Raw genomic sequence first — 27042 nt, forward strand, 5'->3', positions numbered from 1 at the left:
TGCAACTTTTCGCTTTAATCAGATGAAAGATATCCAAAATATTTATATTTTCACTCGTACTCCTTGCACGGATTCGTGTCCGCACGCGGACACTGGAAGTAAAACGTGTTATAAGTCGCCTATATTTTCAGGTAATTAGTGCATTAGAGAGATTTCCATCTACAATTTTTTTAAGCTTTAGTTTAAGACATTGCTGCAACTAAAAAATCAAGCATATATTGATTTCCTTAACGTTTTCTTTCCAATTGATACAGTCTCAACAGTCACAAATTACTCAAATCCAAACACATCTTCAGTTTACATACGCACCAAGAACTCTTACAATGAAAGGTACCTTGAAATCGAGTATGACAAAGCACATTCGGTTCGAATATCACATAGTATACTAGACAGAACCTAAAATTGTCCGCAGGGCCCCCGCATTGAAAAATCGAAAGTTTAGAAATTTCGTCTTTTTTGAAAGTTAAAAGCCAATCCAGACATCCTCAGGCATCCAACACAAGATGTCACTCCAGCCCGGCAACCACTCATACGTTGAACCGGTATCGGTTGACTATGCAGAGCGGGGAAATCAACCAATGGGAGCGTGACTAGCCGGGATATAAGTGTAGTCTTGATTACGAGTAGCGTCAGTTGCAGTGGATGAGGAGCACAGAGATCAATGCTACGATTATCATTTAATTAGTGATATTTATACGGAGATGCTGCCTCAAAACTTCCTAATTTGAATTTAAAGATTGATCCTTGGTGTAAGTGGATGGTCTTCTCCATGGGCTCGCTACTCTAAGCAATACTGATTCCCACATATATCTGCGATGCCTTCGTTGTGTCGAACTAAAATCATATTTGCCACAAAAGTAAAGTGCCCAAAAAATGAAGAAGTGAGGTTAGCAAGGGCAACAATTTTTGCGACAATAACCATAACAATTAATCAACTATCTGAACGAGAAATAAAAGAAGGGGAAGACCTTGCTGATAACAATTGAATTAATGGGTTCATTCGATACCATTTAGTAGTAATGATTTATCGCTCAGTTACTAAATATGTGGTTGTGCTAATTATTCACGTATCAATCCATCAAAATCAACGTTCCCATTTGGCATAATATCCTGTCGAAACACCAGCGATTTCCGGTCAATCCATTTGCAAATTTCCCTAATTTGCCCGCGTGACCATAACCGGACTACGTCTTTTTTGACCACATGAAGATGCGAAGTAGATTCTCGTTTGCGATTTCACGCTCGACTGCAAATTTCCTCAAAAAAAAAAAAAAAACTCACGATAAATCCACGGATCTTGTTAAAGATGTTGCTGGCAAGAAACGCCCCAATATCGGTGAAGCTTTTGAATATTTCGGTTACTAATGGGGATCTCATTTGCAAAGTGAAACAAATCCTGTGTTGATTCAGCACTTTGGCCCTTCGTGAAAATTTAATGGTTCTGGTTGTAGAACACTGTACACTACTCCTAAGCGGGTTTATTTTTAGGGCTCTTTTATCCTGCGGTGTAAATTGCAGAAAATCGTCGTTCCTTTGATGGGTCGGGTGCACGTGCCGCAAGCCCGGGTAAGAAAAATACCCGTCGAATTTTCACAGCTCGTTTGCGATACACCTATGGCTTCAGTACACTTATTCGAATTAATAAATGTATCTCTGGGCATACCCAATTAATAACCACACGTAATCTTAACCAAACACCGGTTACTGCCCACGCACCTCAATGGAAAACCGCAATATCCACTACTGTAATGTATGCTGGGAGTGAAATGAATAACGATGGTCGCAATTCATTAATAACGCACAGCTATTGACACATATTATTACTGAAAAACTTATAAACATCCCATGTTTTCCTAATGAAATCTATGATAACATAATGTAGGCGTCAGTTTAGTTTGAAAATGTATATTATTAGTTTGATGGGGGAATGTCAATCAGGAGAGTCTGTGCCGTCCGATAAATATTTAAGCGATATTTTGCAGTCGTTATTATAGCTCCAAAATCAATGTATCTAAATATCAATAACGATTTGATCGTGGTGGTTTAACATGAAGACATAATCGTCACTCGGGGTCTTCGTGGTGGGCGAGAACCACCACCAGCGCGAGCGATGCCCAATTCGATTTCTGCCGATGAACAGCGAAATTCCATGTAGGATCACAAAACCAGGCCATATTCGCCATCTAACCTATCTATGTCACAATACTGTGTCCTATACTTAAAGACGTTATTATAGGACAATTAGAGCGATGATCCTCTGGGCGTCCCGTGCGCAGATGCGACCCAAGCGGGGGTGAGAAACCCAGAGGCGGCGGTACCATTTAAGGGAATGGGAAAAAAGGAGAGGCTGACCCGGGCAGGCCCGAATACGACGAATTGCGATAAGACAGGCCTCGGTCCTCTTGCTCTTTTCTTCCTCTTATGTTTTCTATTTGCGTTTAGTAAACGCACACTTATACCTTTTATTCTTGAACTGTGATTTCTTTAGTGGACATAACCACCGTCCCATATCTACCCTAGCATTGGAACTTGATGTCCTTTTGAGTTCTGACACTACATTTATTTAAATTGTAGATTGCTGACTAGCGAATTTGTTAAAAACTTGGTACGTTTGGAAATCCGATGGAAATTTTTTTATTTTGCTTTGAAAAGTTTCAACAAAACATTGAAACAGCTCGTGGTTTCAAACAATCTAATTTGCGAGGTAAATAACTTAAGGCCCCGAAGGGGGTGCTTAACGTGGAAGAAAAAAAATCGAGATAAACGAATGTTATTTTTAGCTAGCGGAGGTATTGTTCGTTCGCTTTGTTTTCCACAAAATTCTTGTTCTGTAAATACGTTTCAACACAATAATTATATTTATTTGAGATGCGAATTATTGGTTTTGTTCTGAGGAACGTAAACCGCTTTCGATATTTTGTCATTAAATGTCAGGCTTTTAAAAGCAGCTCAATGATTAATTTTTGCATCAAAGCAGGAGTCTCGAAACATCGGAACAATCTTCGTCGTCGTTCAGAGTGGGAAAACGCGCTTAGAGTGAGAAAACGCGCTCAGAGTGAGAAAATGCGCTCAGAGTGAGAAAACGCGCTCAGAGTGAGAAAACGCGCTCAGAGTGAGAAAATGCGTTCAGAGTGAGAAAACGCGCTCAGAGTGGGAAAACGCGCTCAGAGTGGGAGAATGCGCTCAGAGTGGGAAAATGCGCTCAGAGTGGGATAACGCACTCAGAGTGGGACAACGCGCTCAGAGATTTCCAGATTAAGCCAGAGGAAGACATAGATGAATATCGACGTACATTGCGCTGCTTGCAATCTTATGTTGTGCCGCTATCCCCCGGCTTCAACTTCACAATTTCAATGGCCGAAGTTCAAAAGCGAATTACGACTCCTCAGGATGCGATCGAGTCTCGTTTCACTTCCCACAGTAACAGCACAAAGAGCAAGCTGAACTGTGACGATTAACGATTATATCTGCATCGTGGACATGATACATTTGAGGAGGACGACAAACTCACGCAATTCTTTATGGTAATGTATGGAGGAAGAGCCCTCAAGGAAGTGGAGCTGAATCGATCTACAGGGCGTTTAAGATCATTTGACGGACGTTTGAAGAGTTACTTTTTTTACAGGACAGCGATTTGCTGTTAAACTCGAAGAGAACTTAGTAAATTAAGGATGTTTTGATGCGAAAGTTTTTTCCTTGAGGTTCTCGCTTTCGAAATATCAAAAAAAAAAAATTTTATTGCACATTTGCATGACATAAATTCCGAAAAAACTTTATTGATAGGAAATAAAATTCCGCATATGCCAAAAATTAACCCAAAAGCATAGTAAAAACTACTTTTAAATATTTATCAGACGAACAAAAAAGCTACGTTTTTACTAGAATTCACTCATAAATTCCTCTTGAGATCGAATTTATTTACAAATTTCAAAGAAACCGTTTAACTATTTATTTATCTTGCAGCTTAAGTTGTCAATTTAAAAGAGAAAAATGGGGAACTTTTTCACAGAAAACAATATTCATATGGTGTCGGCTTTCGGAGGAAGTGGTCAAAACGGCGCTGAAGCTTGTCCAATTTATGCGCAAAGATTTCCCGAAGAAAGAGCACCTCGTCGTCGCACCTTTCATAGAATAATCAAGAAATTTCTCTAAAATATCAACGTGAAAACGAGTCCAAAAAAAACGCGTTAGAACTGCCAGTTCAGTAGGTCCAGTGAATTGCCCTCCCAGATCATGTGATTTGACTTCATTAGACTTTTTTCTTCGTGGTTATCTTAAAAAAAGAGTATGTTCAAGTCTTAACACCTCTGATTGGTATGAGAAACCGCATCAGAACAGTTCGAAACACGATCACTAACGAAATGCTTAAAAATGTTTCAAGATCGTTCACCGTGAGCATTGAAAAGTGTCCCAGTTTGTATTGTGAAACATTCCAAGCTTTTGCTATAAACCGAGTATAAAAGGGGAAAGTGCGTCGATTTCAAAGGAGATTACGTTGAGCAATAATGAAATATTTTCTAATGCATTTTTAAGCGTTAATTCGGGTACTTCTAAGGCTATTTTTGTGCGTCCGTAAAAGCGTTATTGAAACATCGCGAAGGCTACCAAATCAGTACTGATCAGATTTACTGGCGACATGGGAATGCATTTTTCTCTGATTTAATCAGATTTTCAAACATTTTCCAGAAGTTTTCAGGGATTCTTCAAGGTTTTTTTAATTCAAAATTTTCAATTAAATTCCATAAAACGACGGGTGTACCGTGCCCGGAAAATCTTTTTTCCCTCCTTTCGCGGTATATTTACGTGTCCATGCATGTGCCTCAGTTCCCTCGCTTGCCAGTGAGTTAATAAGACCTCCAGTCACAGAGGAAATTTATCGAAACTTACTGATTTTTCACAGTCATTAATAACAAATTTCGCCCGAAATTTCGCCCATAAATTGAGCTTAACTGCACGCGTGTAGCAATTCAACCTCTGTACGTACGTCAAGTGATATTTATTTAAATAAGAAAAATCTGCAGATATTTCAGGACATCCTGGTTTATTTACACGGGGTTTTATCCATCCTGTTTAAAATGGCAAAAACGATCAATCCCGAACTAGAAATGTGCTGAATATTAGAAAATCGCTCATTAATTGCGTAGTGCCAGAAACACCCAATTATAACACTGCGACTAGATTGGCGTGAAATAATTATGCAACCCGAAAGGAGTAAATAGGAAATGTAATTGGAAAACGCACTCCAGCAACATGGCAATATTCGAGTTATTTATGGCATTAACAACCCAAAGGCTGGCATTAGAGGCATTCGGGAAGCTTTTATTAATCGTGCAAAAATTCTGGTATCTGGCAATCGCCTCTATTTTCCGGCAATAAACTCGCAAGCTGAAATGGAAATTTGCTCTCCGTGTGGAGCATTTGTTAATTACTTCCATTATTTCAATCATCGGAGATGAACTGCCGCGTTTAACCGCGGTTCATTTCTCCGTGCAGATTGAATTAATCATCGTCCTCATACTTTAAGGACGGATTGAATGAAATTTATTTTTGCACAATAAGCAGACCAGTGTAGATTCGGCTTTGCACAGGAACCTCTTGGAACGCAGCCGATGTTGTGAAGCTTGATATTGCTGATTAAAGCTCCGGCTGAAAGTTTATGCCTTCGCGGTAATAAAGCAGAACGCTTTGGCGCCAGGTGAAAACTTTATCGGTAACTACAACGTACGTGAAAAGTGGTTCGCCCATTAGGTTATTGAAGAGATGGCGTAAGTTTTCCTTGATTTCACGCCCGCATGAGAGTGGCCTCAGAAATCCAAAATCTATCAATAGAAAAACTTGTGCAGAAAACCTATATACGGGGTGTCTCTTAAAGGTTTGTACAAGATTTTGCCAAAGATTTCTGAAGCGCCGAAATAGCAGTTTAACCTAATTTAACTCAGTCCAAAAGCGAAAGCTTTCAAAATAGAGGACGTCAAGGTGAAAATTACAAAAAAAAAACACATTACTTACCTCGTTTGTAATATTACTCTGTGAAGAACACGTCCCATCCTGGTGATTTTTGGGGGCGAAAAATCAGCACCCGCTTACAGTTTCGATGCATATTGTAGGGGGCGCTGACTGCGCGAGATGAAGCCCCTTCGAAGGGACGTCGCTTTTTAATCGCCCGGTAGAAAGTTTATTTATTACTAAATTTGTATTTTCCCGCGTGTTTTATGAAAAAAAAAGTATGTTGGCACAAGTCCCTATATGTGCAGTATTTCACGAAATATTTAAAGTTTCAAGCTGCAGGTCTTGAGAAATAACTTTTAAGAACAGATTTATTCGCGGAGCTGAAACCAAATAAACTGAAACTTAAACGTGCGTTACGAACAATTTTAAAATGAAAATTTAATGATTTAAAAAAGTACAGTTTTAGCAATAGTTCGAACCGATCTCCATTGATTTGCATGCGAAGATTAACGTAAAAACCGAAAATGCACTTTATTCATCGCAAACCAACAGCACATCTCTTTTCTACATTCGCGTAAACTTCGGCCATTTTGAAAATTAAAATTGGCCAAAATTTGGAAATTTATCGCCATCTTTGAAACGCCTTTAACATCAACGATACCTGAACTCACAGGTACGAAGAGGTACAGTTTCATTAAATTTCAACAAAATAATTAATAAAACATTGATAAAGTCAAAAAAAAAATGAAAATATTCGGAAAATAATAAGAATTGAAGATTAATTGCAGGCTTTGACCTCTTTGTTTTCACCGCAGGAATAAATGCGTACTTTAGAGTTATTTTTCAAGACACGCAGCTAACTTTAAACTTCAATGATCTCGAGAAGGAATACCGGTAGGATCTTGTGCCAAGATACTTTTTTCCATAAAATATGTAAGTTAAACGCAAATTTAGTCATAAATAAATTTTATACCGGGTAATAAAAAAGTTAAGCCCATTAAAGGGCATTAACCTGCCGCTGACATCGCCCTCTACAATGTGTATCGAAAATGTAAAGGCTCATTACTGGCCCCTAAAAAGTGTATCACGGCGTAGCCATAGTACAAGTGATGTTAGAACTTTCAACCATCCACATAAGATCAGCCTGAAGAATTCATACGAGTTCAATTTATTTTGCCAGTTGCACTTAAATTTTTCCTATTTACTCCATTGAATACTTTATCCGAAACCTGGAAAGTCCTGCTTACGAGGACAAGTTCACTTTTGAAAAAATAGAAAATTGAAAAGTTGAAAATTTCCCATAGTTTTCTCTCCTTGGCAGTAAGTCAGTCGTAAAGAGCGTAAAGTCTTATTTGCCTCATTCCGAAATAGCAAAAATTCCCCTAAGGTTAGTCATGTTCGATGAAGGATGCCACACGTTTCTTCCATCATTCGGTCAAAAATTCCCTGGAAAAATCTAAAAAAGTTCCCTCAACAACATCCGCAATAATCTAAAAATGTCTCCCCTAAGTGAAAATCGCGGAGAACCTTCTTTGCATTATTCAGAAATAGTAAAAATTAGAGGAAATCCCCTTAAGGTTAGTCATATTTCAAGAAAAATCCCCAAGTTTCCCTACAGTATACAATTCCAAATCCTGTTGAAAATGCTGAAAATTGCCACTCAGAAAATTCCGACTTGAAAATATATTCTTACTGCGAGTCAGTTGAGAATTTATGATACGAATTTAAGAATAGTCAGACTTTATCACAATTCCCTAAAGATTTGTCATGTTCATCACATCCCATTAAGATTATTTCCCCAGGACGTCCTGAAGAGACACAAAATTTTTTCCTTGGGTCGTTCGGAAAGTGCCAAAAAATTCCTCTCTGCATCGTTCGAAATATTAAAAAATCCGAAATTCTACCGAAAATTATTTATAAAATCCTGGACGATTACGTCTCATCATGTAGCAAAACCTCTGAAAATGAATATCTCAGGACAGTCCTTCCAATCGAAAATCGATATCGAAGTGATTTGAAAATCGCCAAAAATTCTTATTTGCTTCCCTCGGAAATGATGAAAATTCCCTTCATTCAGTCACATGTCTCCTCTACTAGGGAGACAAAAGCCCCGCTTGGCGGAAAGCATTTTCCTACAGGGAAGCCGAAATTAAAAAAAAAAAACTTAATTGACCCCGAGTTGGTGAACACCCCAAAACCTCCCCTAAGAATATTGTGATTTGATAAAAAAAGGTCCCAAACATTCAATTAAAAATCGGAAAAACTGAATGTGTCCGTTTTACGAATGTGGCAGCTGATGGAGCAGGAACTTTTTCCTTCTTCAAGGAAATGCCTCCCTAAAGGCGAGATTGTTAATGTGCTGTTAATTTTAACATTAAGCTACGCCGAGATGCAAAATTAACCGATCACTTGCATTTTTCCATAAAAAATATTTATGGTGTTACTAGTTTAATAATTTTAATATTGAGAAATTAAAATTTTTCATACGGTGAGAAAAAAAATGAAAGAAAAATACAACAAAAAAAAGATGAAAGTTTACAAATCTGCTAACAAAAAAGGACATTTCTGACTTAAAAATGTTTTAAATGGAAAATGTCACGTTTAGTAACGTGTACTGCTTCCGCGAGCCGTAGTCACGGCATCCATGTAATTGGGGCGTCCTACGGATCAACACGGCAAATTCTTCCTGAGGGATTTGATCCCATTCGTCATGAAGTGCTTGTTCCAAATAATTTATGGATTGACACTCAACATGATTCCGATGAATGTGTCGGCTCAGAATATTACGTGCATGTTCTATCGGGTCCAAGTCTGGACTCCACGGGGGGCCGCGGTAATAAAAGAATACCAACAATGGATTATAGATAGGATCAATGGATTTTGAATCACAATACATCATTGGATGTAGTTTTAAAATTCATTGGAGGCGTCGTTCAAGTTATGTTTTAATTTTAAAAAATCGGCCATTTTGTGCTGCCGGTGACGTAAGCAAATTTTTAAAAAAGCAGTTAAAAGAGAGTATTTTTTGTCCTATTTATTACTGTGTTTAAATGAAAAATATCGTTAAACAGTTAAGAGGGTAAGGCGACAGTTTATATTCATGTGGTATTTTCATTAGAAGTGAACTTATCGAAACTGAAAATGGCGCAAAAACTCGAAACAATGCTGCTTAATTTGAGACGTTTCTCTCACCCCGTTGTTCGACCAACTATTATTCCATGAGTTTTTCTGGGCCATAAGGGCAAACGTGTTCTAAACAAGTTGAACCAAGAATCAGCGTTGCGGCCGATAAAACATAAACAAGAAATCAAAAAAACTGCTAACGCTTTTGCATCGTAAAAAAACATACAAAAACTTAAGGGTCCGTTTTTTTGCGCTCCAGTTTACCTGCCGCACGGTAACGAAAAACGTGACCGATGCCGAGACGCCACTTCCACAAGGTCAAGTCAAGGCCTCACCAAAGACCTGTTTACTTCGTGATGAAGCTGCATATGAACCATTTTTAAACTCATGTTTACACATTGAAGATAAGATTGAGAGTACCGATGGATAGCCCTTTATCCAGGTTCGTGCCGCGCTAATGCTTCGCCCTGATTTCGTAATGCCTATGGAAACGGTTTTGCTGAGAATGCTACCAGAATCCTGATAAACTCGGCCTTCGAAATCTACGAAGGTAGCCCAAAAATGCCCAACCTCACATGTAAATGACGATTTTTTGCCAAAAATTTGCCTACATTGCAGAGGCCTGATCTGAAAGAGCTTATGTCTAAAATTCTAGAATACTTCGTTGATTTGCTTGTTTCGGTAGCGCCGTTTTTCTTGAACACTTTTAGAGATTCTGCGTATATGGAAAAAAATTGGTCACGGATACATAATTCAGCGCTTTCGTTCGAAAGGTCTTAGCCCGTCCAACATCGAAGCGGAGTTAGATTCCACACCGAGGGAATCTGGTCCTTCGTTAACAACCACAAAATATTGGGGGGAAGAGTTTACACGCGAACGTACGAGCTGCCGAGACGAGCTCCGCAGCGGTCGGCCCAACGACACTCCAGATCTGACCACTCCAGATATCGGGGTGAAAATCCGCGAAACTGTACTGTGAGTGTTTTGCAGCATAGAATCGAGTTTTTACGGCGCTTTATAACTTTGGATGAAACATGGGTCGGTCATTTCACACCTGAGACAAAAAAGCAGTCAAAACATGGGGGAGAATCGACTGCAAAGGAGGCGAAATTTCTATCTGCAAGGTAGATGATTGCGTCAAGTGAGATCATTTTTGTTCTGTCTCCCTAAGGGAAAAACGATAAACGGAGAGTACTATGCAAATTTGTTATAGCGAAGAAATCAGGAAAAAGCGGCCTCGTTTGGCGAAAAAGGAAGTCTTGCTTCATTAAAGCAAAGCACCAGATCACGCCTCGATCGTCGCGATGGCCAAGATCAAGTTACGTGGTTTCGGACTTCGCGCCGACCACCCTATCCGCCAGATTTAGCACCGTCAGATTATTTCCTGTTCCGAATTTTGAAACGAGGACTCGGTGGAACGGGATTCGCCAAGAATGAAGATGTGGAGTGCGAGGGTGGTGAATGTTACGAGACATTCTTACTACCTAACATGGTGTAAAAGGAATAGAATGTCGCTGGGAACAGTGTGGCAATTAAAACATTATAATATTTTCCTTATTTTTTTTCTTTCAGTGTCAGTTTGGGTACTTCTGGAACTACCCTCGTAGAGCCGGAAACGGCCAATGAGGTGAGTACGATAAGTAGGTACATGAATTTTAACGGACGTTTCCTGCAAGACGGAATTTCGCAGGCGTCACAATAGAAGCGAAACTGCGAACTGCAAACAACCGCTTTAATGAACTGTGTTATCCAATCCCTATTAATCAGTTGATTGTCAAACGGGGACCAAACTTCACAGGTGCAACGAGGGTCACGAAATTGGAATGCTATTTCAAGTGAATTATTATCGACGATTACAAATTACGTAATGAAATTAAGTTTGACCCAATTTTCCATTTCTAGTTGTTTATTCCGATGTTCGCACGTCACTTAACTGCCGAATTGTAATTATGATATAAATTGTAGCCGTTGACAATCATTAGTCTACTGTAAATTTGATGCCCTCGTAAACTCTTACGACCGAAGCGAAACAGCTTCTTGACTGTAGAAGCCATGCGAGACTTAGGATTAGAGAGTTAAAATACTTTTTTACGGTCAAGATTATGTCTGCCATCGGAGAAGATTTTAACTTAAGGTGTACATTTTCTGACTTATATCCCCCTCATGTGGGCACGGGCGAAAAGAGCTTTTTTTTCTTCCGCCGGATTAATCCGATGCGGAACGCGGTTAAAGTTGTCGTGGTTTGAGATATTGCCAGGCACAGTAAGTACCTCTCGACACGCAGGCATTATTAACTTAAATTGGTTGGAAAGCTGTTACTTTCCTGTACAATTCAGCCGAAAAACTAGCAATTAGCTAGTGTTTCGTAGAGAAATCAGATCTCCGCCCGCCGAAGCAGGTTTCGGGAAATTCTGGCAGGGCTCGACGTACCAACCTCAGAGATGTGGTCTCGAAACTACCCGGGAAACTGACATAAATTTTTATTCTCAATGGAAACTAAATAAATGCTAAAACAAGTGGTTTTCCTTTCCGTTTTACGGCCAGGCTTCCTCATTAAATTCGCAGGATTCACAAACCGGCCTCGTCCTTTGAATATTAATTAAAACATAAAAGTTGAGCTAAAGTATCCTCAAAACATACATCTTCCATGGAACTCTTTCCGCTCGAATTTCTTTTGTCAAGTTCCCGTCACGAAGGTTTAGCAGATGATTTATGGCCAATGCAGAACTTCCGAAATATCGCAAGTTGTATATATCGCTTGAAATTCCCGTTAGAACGCGAAGAAAGGCTGCAAAACCGAACTTCCGAAACTGGAAAAAGCCGAATTATGTACGATTTATTTACCTTTCCCTTCAAACTATAAGAATTGTAACTGCACCAGAACTCAAGGTTTTATGGGTACTTGGAATGTGGAAAGGGCTCGGGCTCGGCCGGGTTCCTGCAAATAGGATCGTTCCGAATCTCATCTGGTCGGGATCGTTCCTATCATCGTGCGAGATAAATTTGTGGAAATTGTAATTTACAAATTGCAATTCCCGACAAATCACATTAGATATGAAATACACATCCCGAGGCAAACATCTTCAAGTCTTTACGAGCACGTATGAAGGAGGCATAATATGCAAGGCAGCTTACAAAGTTTGTTTTGGGAATTTGAGCATTTACGGCTCCATGCATATCAAATATTTCAGAGGTAAACAACAGGCATTATGGTAATTTTAATAAGCTAGAGAATCGTCTAAAATTTAGCAGAGACACTAGAAAAATTTAATGATAAGAGATACGGGAAAATAACAATAAGGGCGCAGGGCCGGACTGAAGTTTTCCCAAAAATAGGACGACTTTTACGGGGCGAGTCGTGAGGAACTGTCCGTACTGCCGCCATGGAACGAGAGCACCAAGACCAACGTCAATTGGGCAATGGAGAGTTGCTCGCACTTTTTATTGTTGTTACACAGGAAGCTTCACAAATTTTTTCGAAAAATGATTTTGGAAATAACTCCGTGGCGCCAGTTTGCTTTCCTTTTCGCTTTCTGGTGGAAAAGCGCACTGGCGCGCGCGAGTGAGATAATGCGTTCAAAGTTAAAAAAATCCAGAACCGCCTTCGAGAGACTCAGTAGGTTTTTCCTAGATAAAAAAAAAAACCCCGTATGCGAATTTTCGAAAAAGCGCGATGCACATTTGCTAAGGGGCAGCCTAACCAACTAACAGTCATATCCAGTCGATAAATTTGTCGCACTCTTCACTGCTATGTAAAGAACGAAATTTTCGCAAATGTCAAAATTTGTGATGTTTGCCTGCCAAATCACCGGATTTGAATCCCGTTGATTATTCTGTTTGGGGTCGTTTGAAAGGATTGGCTCGTGCAGGGAATGCAGGCACACGGCAAGAATTATTCACCGTTCTAATGATATTGGAAATACTCCCGCGGCAATTAGAAAGTCAATCGCGACATTGGCTGTTCGACAAGTTAATTGCGTGGAATTTGCCGATTTTCATTTAGAAAAAATTCTCATGTAACAGTTCGTCGCGTTAAATAGCGAATTTTCCATTTCTTATGGAAGTTCTTCGGGTTAATTTTCAACAGCGGTAAAAATAAGTTTTCTTCTTCTTTTCCTGCCTCATTTCAATTTTGAAATGCTGCATGTGCCCCGAGTAACTATTCCATTGTGATTCCATTAAATATTGCAGAGTCTTGCGATTTATTACTAATTACAATATTTGATTCGGAAATACAACGTATCCGAGATGAGGGTGGCGGGTATGTCCAAATATCCAAAATTGGAGCATTTTCGCAAACTTCGTTTTTTTACAAACGAATAAAGAGTGCGACAAATCTGTTGACTGGATAAAACTATGACTCCACCCAATCTTTGGCAAGTGTCTATGGCGCTTTTTCGAAAATTCCAGTGCGGAGAGGATTTTTTTTTTTTTTGGAAAAAACCTACTAATTTTTTTGAAGACGGGCCTGGTTTTTGCTAACGTTATCCCAATCGTTCGCACTAGTGTACTCTTCTACCAGAAAATGCAAAAAACCAAACTGGCGATGCAAAGTTACAGCCAAAACTATTTTTTGATAAAATGCATAAAACTGCCTGTATGACGATGAAAAAGGAATCGAGCAACTTTTTAATGCTCGTTCGATAGTCCTTGCTAAGGGTGCCTCGTCAAATGGAACCACGAAAGCACAAATTCAGTTTGCAAAAGCTGCCTGAAGTTGCCTGCAGTTGCCAAAACCAACCGAAAATTCTCAAAAATTACTGTCTCTTCAGTTAAACTTGTGATGCAAGATGCCTGAGGAGGAAAGCTGCCCAAATACTGAAAATGAGAACTTTCCTGCAGTGGCGCGTTTCCACCAGAAGCCATTATAGACCAGCCTTGAGCTTAAGGTTGTAAAGTGCAACCTTCCGGCGAATACCATACTAATCGCTTTCATTGGGGTATTGCAGACATGACGTATTGCAGATCTCGATAATAACCCAGTTTCGAAGGACGCTATTGAAAAGTAGCGTAATTCCGGGCAATAAAGTACTTTACGGTTGGGAATCCTCCAAGACATACATGGGCGTAGTTTAAGGGCTGGAAATACGAAAAAATTAACTAACTAAAACTGAACAGAGTCCTCTGGGTAATCTTGCTCCGTGGTGGCAGTATGCACGGTCATCACTCATCTTACACTGGAAGATCCGGTCAACCAAAAAAGAGAGAGCAAAGTCTTGAAAAGAAAGAGCTGTTACATGTAGTGAACCACCATCGAGGATGTGTCTCTACCTATGCCATGCCGGGAACCATTTCGTAGCGTTAGCTCAAACTTAATAAACCAAATAAAAGAAAAATCGAGTCTAAGGGCCGGGCACTAAGCTTATTCGGGCCCAAATTGCCAGAAATTGTAATAAAATGTCTCATTTCGTTTCCCTTTTACCGACAAAGCACCCCTGACCTATAATTATGTGAAGTGACTGTGTTTCATTTGAAACCGGAACAAACTCGGTTCGTGTTTAGGAAACAGCCTCATCCAAATTAGCAATGCTAAACGTGCTAAAATCGAAAAAAACTCCCGGAAATCGAGGTTTATACTGCTAAATCACCCCCTACAAAACAACCCCTTTTTTTGTTCAACGGATTACTCCCAATGTCGACAAATTTCATGTTTAATTTACAATGGACTGGGGATGAAATAAGTCAGAAAATAATTCCCCTAATGCAGTGGCATTTGCGGGGGAGAAAAGCAGCAGTCGTAATACCTCTCTCAGTTTCCGAGATAGGGCGGTCACTTTGATGTTTATTTTCGCGATATTCAAAACGCCTGTAAATGGAGGTTCCCGAAGCTCCTCATCTGAAGAACCCAAGATCGATATATCTTGCAACTTCGCTGGTAGCGAAAGAGCCGGACACATCGAAACTCTAAACGTTTTCCAAATTTCGATGTTCGATTTATCGATAATTGATTCACGATGATGCCGGCTAGGTTCGGCTAAGTCCACAGTTGGGCAACTACCATCTCTGCTGAACGTGGCGATTGCCTTATTCAACTTTTATTTTTCCTGGTTGGGGTATTTCAGATGGTTGATAAATCAGATTCCATAATACTTTTTCATTTAAAGCCTTAAGGGCTGCACCACACTGGACTAGGCCCGCACCAACGGCCTCGGACCAGTCCTGCTAGGTCGGCGATATAAGCCTTTGGAGCAATTTCCCCGGGGCATAAAGTCGGTAAACTTCGAAGGAAATGCTTTGACTTTGAAGTATTTTACTAATTACTACGTGCGTTATATGTAGTCGGTATTTTTATACAAGGTGACGCTCTGAAAACTTCCCACTTAGATTTTTTCTTGTAAATGAACAAATTAATATATGTTCAGAGGTCTAAACCTTAGTTATCAAATGGATATATTTTTTTGTATATTCGCCCTCCCGCTGCTCCAACCCCTATAAAGAGGTGGCCGTCCCCCTCAAAATCTTAATGGAAAGAGGGTCGAGTAATGTCTTATTTTAAGTAAAACTGAATTCCCTTTGTTGTGAAATATTTCTCATGTAATTTCGTTGATAAACGAAATGCACAAAAAGGATATCAATAACAATATTTTAAAATTTCGCTTGATCCTTTGAAAAACTTGCCATTGTCAGTGCATTTCTCATAGCAGCAGATGGCTTGGGAGAGGCGGTCGTATTGGACGACCCGCCAGATCTCCTGATTTGACACCGTTGAACTTTTTCTTGCGAGGACATTTGAAATCTAAAATCCATGCGACCAAGCTCAATTAGTTAGAAAACTTGCGACATTGAATAGCGAACGAGTCCCGAAATGCCCCACAGTGTTAGCGAAAATTTCGATCAGTGTCTTTATAATTGCATGAAGGTCGAAGGTGAACATTTCCAATATTTACTTTATTGACACAAGTAGCAAGAAATTTTGTTACTTTTACATTTCATTTCTTTATATCTCACGAACCACTCAGTCGATTCCAACGAGGAAGGTCCCATAACAAAGGGAATTTAATTCCCTTTAGAATAAGATATCACTTGCCCCCCTCCTCTCTTTCCATTTAAGTTTTTAAGGGCGACAGCCACCCCTTCGTAAAGGTTGATGCGGGGAAGATGCAAATATGTAAAAAATGTATCACCCTGAAAATTAATGTTTGCGTGTCCGAGCATACTCTCGTTTACTCGTTTACGAGAAAAAAAACTGAGGGGAAGCTTTTCAGTGCACCACCGTGTACGTGGAGGGAACACAAATATTGATTGGTAATCCCGAGGACCTTAGTGTTCGTTAAATAATAGTGATAATTTTACCTGAATGCTTGCGACTTCTTATTTGTTTTTCCTTAAAAATTATGTTTTAATACCAAAATCACCATCGTCAAATATTTTGGGCGTAACTTGAAAATTCACATATTTTTTTTTATCTACACGACCCAACCACCAATCGACTTTGTCAAGACTTGGTGAACCAAGTCTTGACGTCTTCATCGACCAAGTTACAACCCCAAGTTGCGCCCCTGCACATTCTACACGTGCTGCCCCCAGATGTCGCGATCCGTTAGATTCACCAGAAACGATTTATGATTCAAATTCCTCGCCTCCGTGCTTCAGCTAAGAGCTCAAATTGCGAGGTACTCAAGTCGCAAATGTGCATCGGAGGTGGTTCTCGGGTACCGGAATTCCCCACCTGTGACGGTGGTCGTAGTTGGGGGCGCCGTCACGTCCCGTTGCGTTAGAGTGCGCCCATGTCCGCCGACCATCAGCTTCCAGCACTTAAGGGCTGGGGGAAGCTGGGGAGCATTATTATTATCGCTGTTGTCTCTCTCATCAGTTGGAGGCAAATCGATACATCGCCAATCCGCAATCGTAACTCATACTCTTCATCGGGATCGCGATGGTACAATCCTGTATTTCTTCAACTGAGTCGATCATGCCTATGCAAGTCAGTCCATAAACCGCGTTAATGTATGAAGGGTCGTCCTGATTCCACGACTTTCGGGAGATTCCACGTGTTTACCCTGCCAAGCAGGTATCTAGTCCGTCCTGGACAAGTATTAGGTCGTGTAGTATGAAACGAGCAGAATCGAATTGAAACTTTAGTCATTTTTTTTTCATACGAAATGTTTTTATCGTCAATCGAAATATGCACCGCCATTATCAATACACTTCTGCCATTTAACGGAAAGTTCATTGAGTCCCCTGCTGTGAAAGCCTGCAAGCCGGGAGTCGATAACCTCGTAGAAGGCAGCTTTGACAGCCTCGTCGGAGTTGAATGTCTTCCCTACCAAGAAGTTATCCAAATTTTGAAAGAAGTGGTGATCAGTGGGTGCTAAGTCGGGTGAATACGGTGGACGACGAAGAGTTTCCAATTCCAACTCCTGTAGCTTGGCCGAGGTGACTTGTGCGGTGTGTGGCCGAATGCAACAATAGCGGTGCGCTTCGACTGACTAATCTTGGCTGCTTAACCGTCAGTTGCCTCATCATTTCGGTCAGTTGTCGGCAGTAGACATCAGCCGTAATCGATTCACCAGGTTTCATGAAGCTGCGATGGACGATTGGCGTTGCTTCTTGGCGGAGCTTCTTTTGATGAAGATTTTTTTTCGCAGAAGGTTTTGGTGGTTCATATTGACCCTGTATCTTGGAAACGAGGCATTTGCGGACATATGTTTATTAGACATTTTTGACTCAAAATCAGTCGAGGATTACGCCTTTAAATTTTTTACACGTAGTTAGGAAACACCCTGTAGATTTAGAGTGAAGTTATGCGCAGTTGAATGTGGCGTTTCGAGAATCTACTCATTTCATACTACACGACCTAATGTTACAAGTGGTGCTCGCGCGCAAGCGCCCTCGTGCAATGATCGCGGGCGGTATCTCCGACTTCCAAGGAAGGAACCCCTGCACATCGCTCAACAGACTTTACGTCTCGGTCGATTCCTTCAGGACTTTACTTCGCCGGATCCAGGGATCGGTGACCCCACGCCTTTTCTTTAGCAAACCTGAATAAACCACATCAGTTTTAGTTAAAAAAATAATTGATTTTGGAAAGTGCAACGGAATAAACATGACAAATTGCCCATCAGTTTGGAGGACAAGAACTTTTCGACTAGTCAAGACGGATTTAGGAAAGTTGCCTGAGTGCTCCTTTTTAAACTGGAATAAAAACTTTTATCCCACTTCCAGATTGCCCTTCCTATTGCAATTTTTTTCGTCACACTGCTTGGTAAATAACCCAGAAAAAGTCATCTTTAAAATAAGTTTATTGCACTCCTCAAAGTTCCACGGTTCCACTTCCTCATTTTTATGGCAAAAACTAAAATCGACTTGGAGTTTTAATTTCGAGTTGGCATTAAATTTATATGCTTCCCACGACCTTATGGGCTTAATATTTTCTGGCAAACCTGTAGAATGCAGGTTCATAAATTTAATGTGTTACAAGTCTTATACACATGGGTAGTTTTTAATTTAATTACCGTCGTAAATAAAGTTCCTTGCTCCTACTGGATTTATGTTACAAACCAGCATTTTAATCCCGCCCATGAATCATTTCTTCCAGTGTCAAAACTTAAGGGCAATTTATTAGTGAAATTCCCCATTGTCGGGCTCAATTTAATCGATATTAAATCAATTTCAAATAAACGTCTAGGCATCCTGCCAATTTTCAATTATATTTCTTTATAAGATGACTAAGGTTTTCAATGCAATCAATACGAGTATCAGGTGCAGCAGCCTACAGGATTAGGAATACGTGACGTGTTTACCGAAAATGTGGGAACAGAATTCATGAAATTTTCAGATGGCTGAATTCTATGAGATTTGATGAATAACAATGAAAATATGTAGGTAGTTCAAAAGCTTCAGTGGAAAAAGGATAATTTACTTCATCGATCAAAAAGAGTAATAAAGATGAAAAGATGAGGCTCAGAACTGTTTTTGATTTAGGTGAAATTTGTTTGATAACATAGATTGGATACTTACACCACGTTAAATCAAATAATTCGTGTCGATTGTAAACAAAATCTAATTTCCTAAGTTGCTGCGGGTAGCTGTAACAGAATCACGTGTTCTAATGGAGAAGTGTCTAAAACACTTAAGTTAGAGTTATGAGTAGTACCGAGAGCTTTCATCAAAAAACCTTGTGTTCCCCACGTTGATCAACGGCACTATGATTCGTTTCGTAACGCATTTGAACACCGACCACGTGAAAGATGAGGGTATGGGTCAAGACGGTCAACTACCATATCTCAGAAACTGCGAAGGTCTGGAAAACAGTTGAATATAAAAATTATTCAGTTTTTCATTATTTTTTTGAATATTTTCGAAGTCACAGAGCAGTCCAGAAAACCGTGGCGTGACATTTTTGTTTTTTTTTTTTTTTTAACTTTGTTTACGCATGCTAATCCCGTTTGCAACTATAAATAATTTTTGTAATTACAAAATATCAAGATTTTTCGGCAGTTTTTTAAACAATAATATAATTTGAAGTAGAGATCCAAGGAAAAATAAGCTTCTAAAAATTCTCAAAAAATTCACACAATATTAATTCAATTGTTGAGAAACTGGTCTAGGTAAAAATAAAGGGTCGTTTTACTAGAGCATATTTTTAATTAACAAGAAATTTTGTACAGAGTGTGAAAAAACGTCATCGTCTCACAATTCAATTGCTTCAAACTCGATTTTTTTTTTTAATGGGACATCCTGTATTTTTTTTAATGTACTCTCTCTGAACGCCTCTTCCGTTGTTTGTTGAAAAAACTCTAAAACACGTAAACTTTGATAGGAACGAGGACAGCATTTGTGGAAAGAGTTTTTTTTGAAATGCCATCCCTCTACCGCTGGAAACCACCCCTTCGAAGTTTTCAAATTGGAAGAAGGGTTTTGTCGAATCTGGCTTGAAAGGTAATATTAATCTCTAGGGTCAAGCCATAGCTTACAATAATAATAGAATGTTTTTTTAACAACATTCTAGATTAACACATTACCCAATAAGGTAGAAATAGCGCTGATAGTATTATTCACTGAAGTATGTAAGATATCTTTATTTTAGATGGACATTTAACGTGTGTTTATATGTCATTTAAAAGTGAACTAAAAGAGGATTTTTTTAATACAAAGTGTTCCATTTAAAAAAACCGAGTTTGCGGCACTTGAAATGTGAAAATTTTGGGTATTTTATTTCACACTCTATACAACATTTCAATTAAAAACATATTCGGACAGAACTACCGTCTGTTTTTAAATAAAGAATTTTCGAAATATTCAATTAATACTGTGCGAATTTATTAGGAATTTTAATAAGCTCATTTTTCCTTCGATTTTTAGTTTAAATTGAGTTAACTTCAAAATTGCTAAAAAAGGTTGTATTTTTTAATAACAAAAAATACTTATAGTTCAGCCATATCTGTGCGAAAACATAGGGCATTCTAGTGAAAAAAATGCATTTTGGTCGCGCCGCGGTTTTCCGGACCACCCTGTAACTTCGCAAATATTGGAAAATAAATATTCACGAAAAATCGAATGACCTTTGTGTCGAGCTTTTTTCCTGCATCTCACGGGTTTTGATATGACGTAACGGGCCAGCTTATGTAAACCACCCTATACAGGGTGAGTCGGGAGGATCGTGCCAAACTTCAGGAGCGTGTTGTACATGAAAAATAAATGTAAAAAAACTCAAATGTTGTTATCCGATTTTCGTTTGTTTACAAGTTATAGCGTAAAGGAAATTAAAACATAAAATTTAAAAAATTTATAAATTTCATAAGAAACGTTGGATTGGTCGTGGTAGCCCTATTAGTTGGCCTCCAAGGTCTCCAGACCTCACACCACTAGACTATTGTTTGTGGGGTTGGTTTAAAACTGAAGTGTACAGAGTAAAAGCGGACTAATTCGACGCATTGGAAATGCTGCAGCTGCCATTAAAGAATGACAGGAAACAGTCAGGAGCGCAACGAATGCTCTTCATAGACGAAGCCGAAAATGTTTAGAAGTTAATGGCAATATTTTTCAACATTTACTTATGATATCCAAACGTTCATTTATGGAATTTCTTATGAAATTTATAATTTTTTGAAATTTTATGTTTTAATTTTATTTACGCTACAACTTGTAAACAAACGAAAATCGGATAACAACATTTGAGTTTTTTTACATTTATTTTTCATGTACTCCTGAAGTTTGGCACGATCCTCCCGACTCGCCCTGTATATTCAGCATTCAAAGCTATAACGCGCACTATATTTAAGTACCCACAAATGTTAATTTTTTAGACACTTTAAATGCATTTTTAAGTGCAAATCCGCTACTCGCGACTAATTGTTTCGCTCACCACAATTTTCTAAATAGCAATTGCAATTTTGTAACGTCCATAGTTAAATGGCAACACAGAGGTTTAAAAATCCTATTAAAGTCGAAACTAAGCTCCCCGGCACGAACAAGAAACTGCGAAAGGTTAAAAATGGGCGTTCTGGGGATGGAGCAGCAAAACTCTTTATTACAAATGGCAACTTCTTCAATTTCACTCATCTTTTTTTTTTGTACGCTAAGAGATCGTAAACACCTCGTGCACTCGAATAATTTGGATGTTAAAGGCCCTACAGTTTGCCAAAAGCCTGAGTTTAACGTCTTTAAAGCAAGGGTCTGAGTCGTAAAACGTGGTGTAAGTACGAAGCATAGGGAGGATGTTAATGACGCAATCAGTTGAAGTTACTACTAACTAGGTATGAAATTAGCCTCTCGTATAGGCGTGGGGTGGAATGGTTTTATCGCACGCATTTGCGAACCGAAAGTATCGCTTTATCGCGTGTGCGCGATAAAAATTTTTATCGCACGCACGTCGAATTGACAAGTGACGAAAATCCCAGTGGGTGACGTTTGGCGGTGGTCAGTGACATGCGTGCCCGTAAAACTTCTTAACGCACGGGAGCGCGTGAAGAACATGCCACACGCTAATATTTTGTACAGGGGACGACAAAGTTAGCACGTATGCGCTCGTAGAGAGTACATTGTACAGCGTCGGCAAAACATTTCGAGGTCCTCATCAATGGAATGTAAGATCGATTGATGGTTACACGCTGAATTGATAAAACTACAATAACTTCCCATTTTTAATAATTCAGCAGCATCCATGTCTTTAGCAAGGTTATTATTCTGAAACGAAAATGTAATTTAGCTGGCGCTAAATCGATCTTTCGCAACGATAAAACTGTTTCTGGGACAAAATTGTCTAGTTGGTCTAATGGAAATTGTTATCTATGGGATTGTTCTGTCTATGTCTGGGAATTTGTTCGTCTATGCCTGAAAATTGATTTAAAACGATGGCATAGTGCAGGGTTACCTATAACGCAAGGACTATTCCAAGGCCCCTTTCAACAAACGACGACTTTTAGATACAAGACTAAGCAACTCCTATGTAATCACTGCGAGCAGGCAGTTTATCACATTTTCATCAGTTGTAGAATTACAACTAAGCTTCGGGGAATTGTCACAAAACAAACCAAAATCAAATAGATCGGAGTCCGAAGCTCTTTTTTTCAAATTACATTTTATGAGATATCAGTCCGTTTAACATATCTCTATAGGATCCTCTTTTGATAACTGACACGATTCGCATATGGAAAATGACAAATTTAATGTATTTTTGCAATTTTTATTTTTGCTTTGCGGAAAAAACCGATCATTATGAAAAAATAACAAAATAAACAACAAGCAACTGCATTACCCAGTATAATGTAGTTTATGTATTTTTTAACGATTTATTCGAAAAGTATTAATTTATTTTATACCTGCGGTGTTTACCATATTTTTTAATTCTCTTTCCACTATTCCAATGGTTAAAAAAAATCATTGTAAGGCACCAGTCGATGACACTTTCTAATTTAAAAATTCAAAATTTCAATAGTTGTTCCAAATGTTTTTCTTAATTCTCTAATTTTATATAAACTTTTATTAATTTTCCAGTATTTTAAAACTGATTTTATCAATTTACTTCAATTAGTTTTATAAATAACTGAGCTTTAATAAAGCTCCACAAGTACCAAAAAAGCGTTAAAAATCAAATTGCATCAAAAACACTTGAGAATCGGTACTATGTTGTACTATCAGACTTATATTTATTTTCGACAAAAAAAAATTCGTTTAAAAAACTGCCATATTTCATTCAAAGAAATGAAGGAAGGATCAGTTTCCGGTTTAACCGGAAATCGCATCAGGATGGAAATATGTTTCTAACCTCAAGTTACTTCCAAAAAACAAAAACGCAAACTTAAAAAATACGTTAAAATTGCAATTTTCCATATACGAATTGTGTTAGCTCCCAAAATAATTTCAGGGCCAAGTGAAGTCAAGTAGCTCCAAAACCAAGTATACATGAAATATGACGACGTGTTTCCAATTTGCTTGAAATGTATCCTATCAAAATAAGAAACATTTATGATCAGAAAATCTTTGGGTCAGAATTTAGGAAGCATACATTATCACCATCAGATTCACTACCATTTGGATTGTAGACCTAGAGCATAGAGATTTTCTCCATGATTTTTTAGTTTAATTATCACCTTCTTAAAATCCCCATTAATTCCTCAAATTAGCATTCAAGTCATGAACTTTGCAATTAAAATTTCAGGTTCAATGAAAAACGGCGATGTCAAATTGCGACCAATTCACTACATACGCATCTCCTCAACGAACCATCCACAACACTTCCAATCTACCTAAAATTTTTTAGTAGTGTAGAAAATGTCAAATTATTGAGTAATAAACAGATTTTTTCCAATTTTTTAGCTATTTTTCATCCCTTGTCGGAACCCCTATTTCTCAAACCCAGCTCGAAACGTGTAATTCATAATAAAATGGATCAAAATGGTAACAGGGGTGAATGTGTTTCTCAAAGCCGCATCAGGGAAATGTAAAGTTAGATGCGATATTTTTGTTTTTTTTTTGGGGTTCGTCCCCTCAAGAAACTTCCAAAGAACTCCCTAAATTTACTTTTAAGTTGTCAATTTTGTGAATAATTTTTTGAACTTTCAGGATGAGTGAAACACAGTGGTTATCATGGATCCTATTATAGGATAAAAACGGGATTATTATTTTTTCATCTTTGATTTTTTTTCAAATTTTTCAATTTTCAGACTTAGTGAAAAAATGGTGTTCGACAATATTCAGTTTTGTAGGTAGTGCAGGGTAATGAAGGAGATGTTAGAGGAGATCATTCTGTATTGATTCAATCAAAAATATCTATATTTCCAGTGTTACAGTGTTCCTGATAATCAAGTTTTTAATATTTTTCAATTTGACCGTGCTGTTCTATAATCATTGAGGGGCGGAGGAACAACAAGCGCTTTTGTCAGAAAAATGAACGAAACTTGTTTATTACATATTAACGGGTTGTTTTAATCATTTAAGCCACAAAATGGCTTCCTTATCTACCTAGGGCTTCACAAACGTGATTTTCCTAGCTTATAGAAAAGCAAAAAGTCAAATTTAAAAGTGGATTTTAAGTGGACCTTTAAGTGTATATTTATTCAAATATCTTCAAAACTTCCTTAGGCAGTGGTCATTCAGTTCTTATGGAAAGTTTTTAAACAAATATTTTTAAAAACATTGCAATTGATCTTAATACTTTGGAGTATCCAGCAAGAGCATTTGCCAGATCTTAAGCTAGGAATCCATTATCTTAAGATAGATATCTAGACATTCGAAATTTTCGGGTTTTTATAGTTCTCATGTGCAAACGAGAACCATCAATCTAAATACATCTACGTGCTTCATTACTCATTGGTGTTGTCGTGATACTGAGTCACATTTCTCGTATAAATTCTTGGGCAGGTTAATTAATTCTGACGATTAAATGGTTTCTATTTTGAATCTCCTGTTCATATAGCAGCGATTCCATGCGCATGCGCGGACCATATTAAAAATGATTAAAAAAAATGAGAAATCTATCTTAAGTTGGTAAATGGCTAGCTCAAGTTTTGGCAAGTGCGCTTGGTTAGTACTCAAAAAGTATTAAAATTAATTGCTATATTTTTTCAAATAATTCTTAAAAAATCTTTTCATAAGAACTGAAGGACCACTGCCTAAGGAAGGTTTGTAGATATTTGAATAAGCATTCACCTACAGATTCAAGTAAAATTCACGTTTGAATTTGACTTTTTCCTGAACTACAAATTATGAATATCTTGTTTATGAAGTTCTGGGTAAATAACAAAGCCATTTTAGGTTTAATGGCTTAAATAATTTAAACAATTCACTGATGCATAATAAACGAATTTGGCACATTTTTCCGATGAAAAGGCTCATTGTTCTTCTGGACTTCAATAATTGCAAAAAAGCCGGTCGAATTAAAAAATAATAAAAACTTAATTTCCAAGAAAACTGCAACATTTAACCGAACACACCATATAGGTGCATCTGGTTAAGTAAATTCAGAATGACTTCTTCGAAATACCCTGTTCAGTGTCTTGCACTGCCTACCAAACACCCTGTACATCATTTGTAAAAATGGCTCAAAGTTATTAAAAAATGGGGCTAAAATTAGAAATTTTTTCCTAGTTTCTGTGTTTTTTGTGCTGTTCGCAGAATTACCACGAATGACCGTGCGTGAAAACAACTTTCAAACTCTCAAATGTGTGGAAGATTACCCACACGATAAGCCAGTATGGTACGCTTCAACTTATGATTTTAACTCAAAGATGATATCTTCTACTACTGTCAGGATACTGCATTGATGCCCGCTCAAAAACGATATCAAGAGATCTCGATTTAGATATATGTACATTTTTTATTTCCCACGGGATGCGCGCGCAACGATCAGAAAATAGTCATATTTCCCACGACTCATACCGGCATCCACAACAAAGGCAAAACAAACGTCAACAGTGGGGCGGCCATTTTGGCCATAGCGCACGCAATTTTGGAGTTTTCAGCTTTAAGTCCTTTTATTTTTCACGAATTGTTGTAGCCCTAAAAAAACACACATAACGACCGATTGTTGCGAATAAGCACAATCGTCTGTAGCTTTTCGTGCTCGTTGCATAATGAACAGTTTCTATTAACTTTTGCTTAAAAAACAGCAGGGGATTTATGCCACATTTCCCCAAATTTTGCATTTTCGTGTCTTATTCGGTTGGCGGAAACAAAAAAAAAGTGACAATAGCGGTGAAACAATATAAATATGAACCGTATATACGTGAAACGCCACAACCAAATGAATAAGAAAAAGCGAAGAAATAGCTCAGATGTGCGAATGAAATAAGGTAGTGAGGTAAGGACGCGGGTGGAAAACAAATAATAAAGACAATTTCGAAAATTAAAAAAAAAAAAAATTTCATCAGATTTTTTTGATTTAATTTTTGACTTGTTAAAAACTTTATGCGTCGAAGGTCACGTGTATTATTCCACAAATAGCTGCAATTTCTTACCTTTTTAACTTAATTTTAACATAATCTGAAAACGATCCCCACTTCACACATGTCAATTTCCCAGTTTCTCGAACAATGTTTAGCCGACCGAGCACATAATCTCGGTTCTTAACATATTTGAATAACCGTTAACTCAGCTTAAAAAGTTATTCCGCGCGCTTTAGCGTAAATTTTGCCTAAAAGGGCGTCGCGACGTTGCTCCGGAACAACCCGCGGCGCACTGAATGAGCGTCTGGACGCCGATGGATAACGCCGAATTTCTTTCACGTTTCACGCCGTTGTCGTTACACATCATCACATCGTTTGCTCACCATTCCGTGTTAATTTAACAGATAAAATTATTACTTGTGGGTCGTAAAGATTTCAAATGGTATAGCTACGATGAAAAACAGTGAAATGTTACTTTCACGAAGTTCGGTAACGTGCAAAGCGTGATATTCTTGGAACAATAACGATTCGATTATTTAATAACACACTTATCTCCGGGTTTACGTGGCACTTGCTTTACATGGTTTATAAACTAATGGATTTGAAAAAACTAGAGAAAACATGTATTTGGCTGCATATACCC

The 27042-nt window shown here is 38.3% G+C and overlaps 1 protein-coding gene across 3 annotated transcripts in view; it reads right to left on the reverse strand.

Moving 5' to 3' along the window:
* Window positions 1-26791, reverse strand: part of LOC136347419 (trissin receptor-like) — a 159619-nt gene extending 132828 nt beyond the window's left edge. Inside the window, exon 1 of one of the 3 annotated variants that reach the window (XM_066297402.1) lies at window positions 26472-26791. Coding sequence is in view for 1 of the 3 variants with exons in the window: in XM_066297400.1 (XP_066153497.1) it covers window positions 5726-5745 (20 nt within the window). In the remaining 2 variants the exon portion in view is untranslated. Of the gene's footprint in view, window positions 1-5725; window positions 5761-26471 lie in introns of those variants that run through there. The other 2 variants (XM_066297401.1, XM_066297400.1) reach the window with 2 other exon arrangements.
* Between the last annotated feature and the right edge of the window lie 251 nt (window positions 26792-27042).

The sequence above is a fragment of the Euwallacea fornicatus genome, chromosome 28, assembly GCF_040115645.1.
Source record: "Euwallacea fornicatus isolate EFF26 chromosome 28, ASM4011564v1, whole genome shotgun sequence".
NCBI classification, from domain to species: Eukaryota; Metazoa; Arthropoda; class Insecta; order Coleoptera; family Curculionidae; genus Euwallacea; species Euwallacea fornicatus.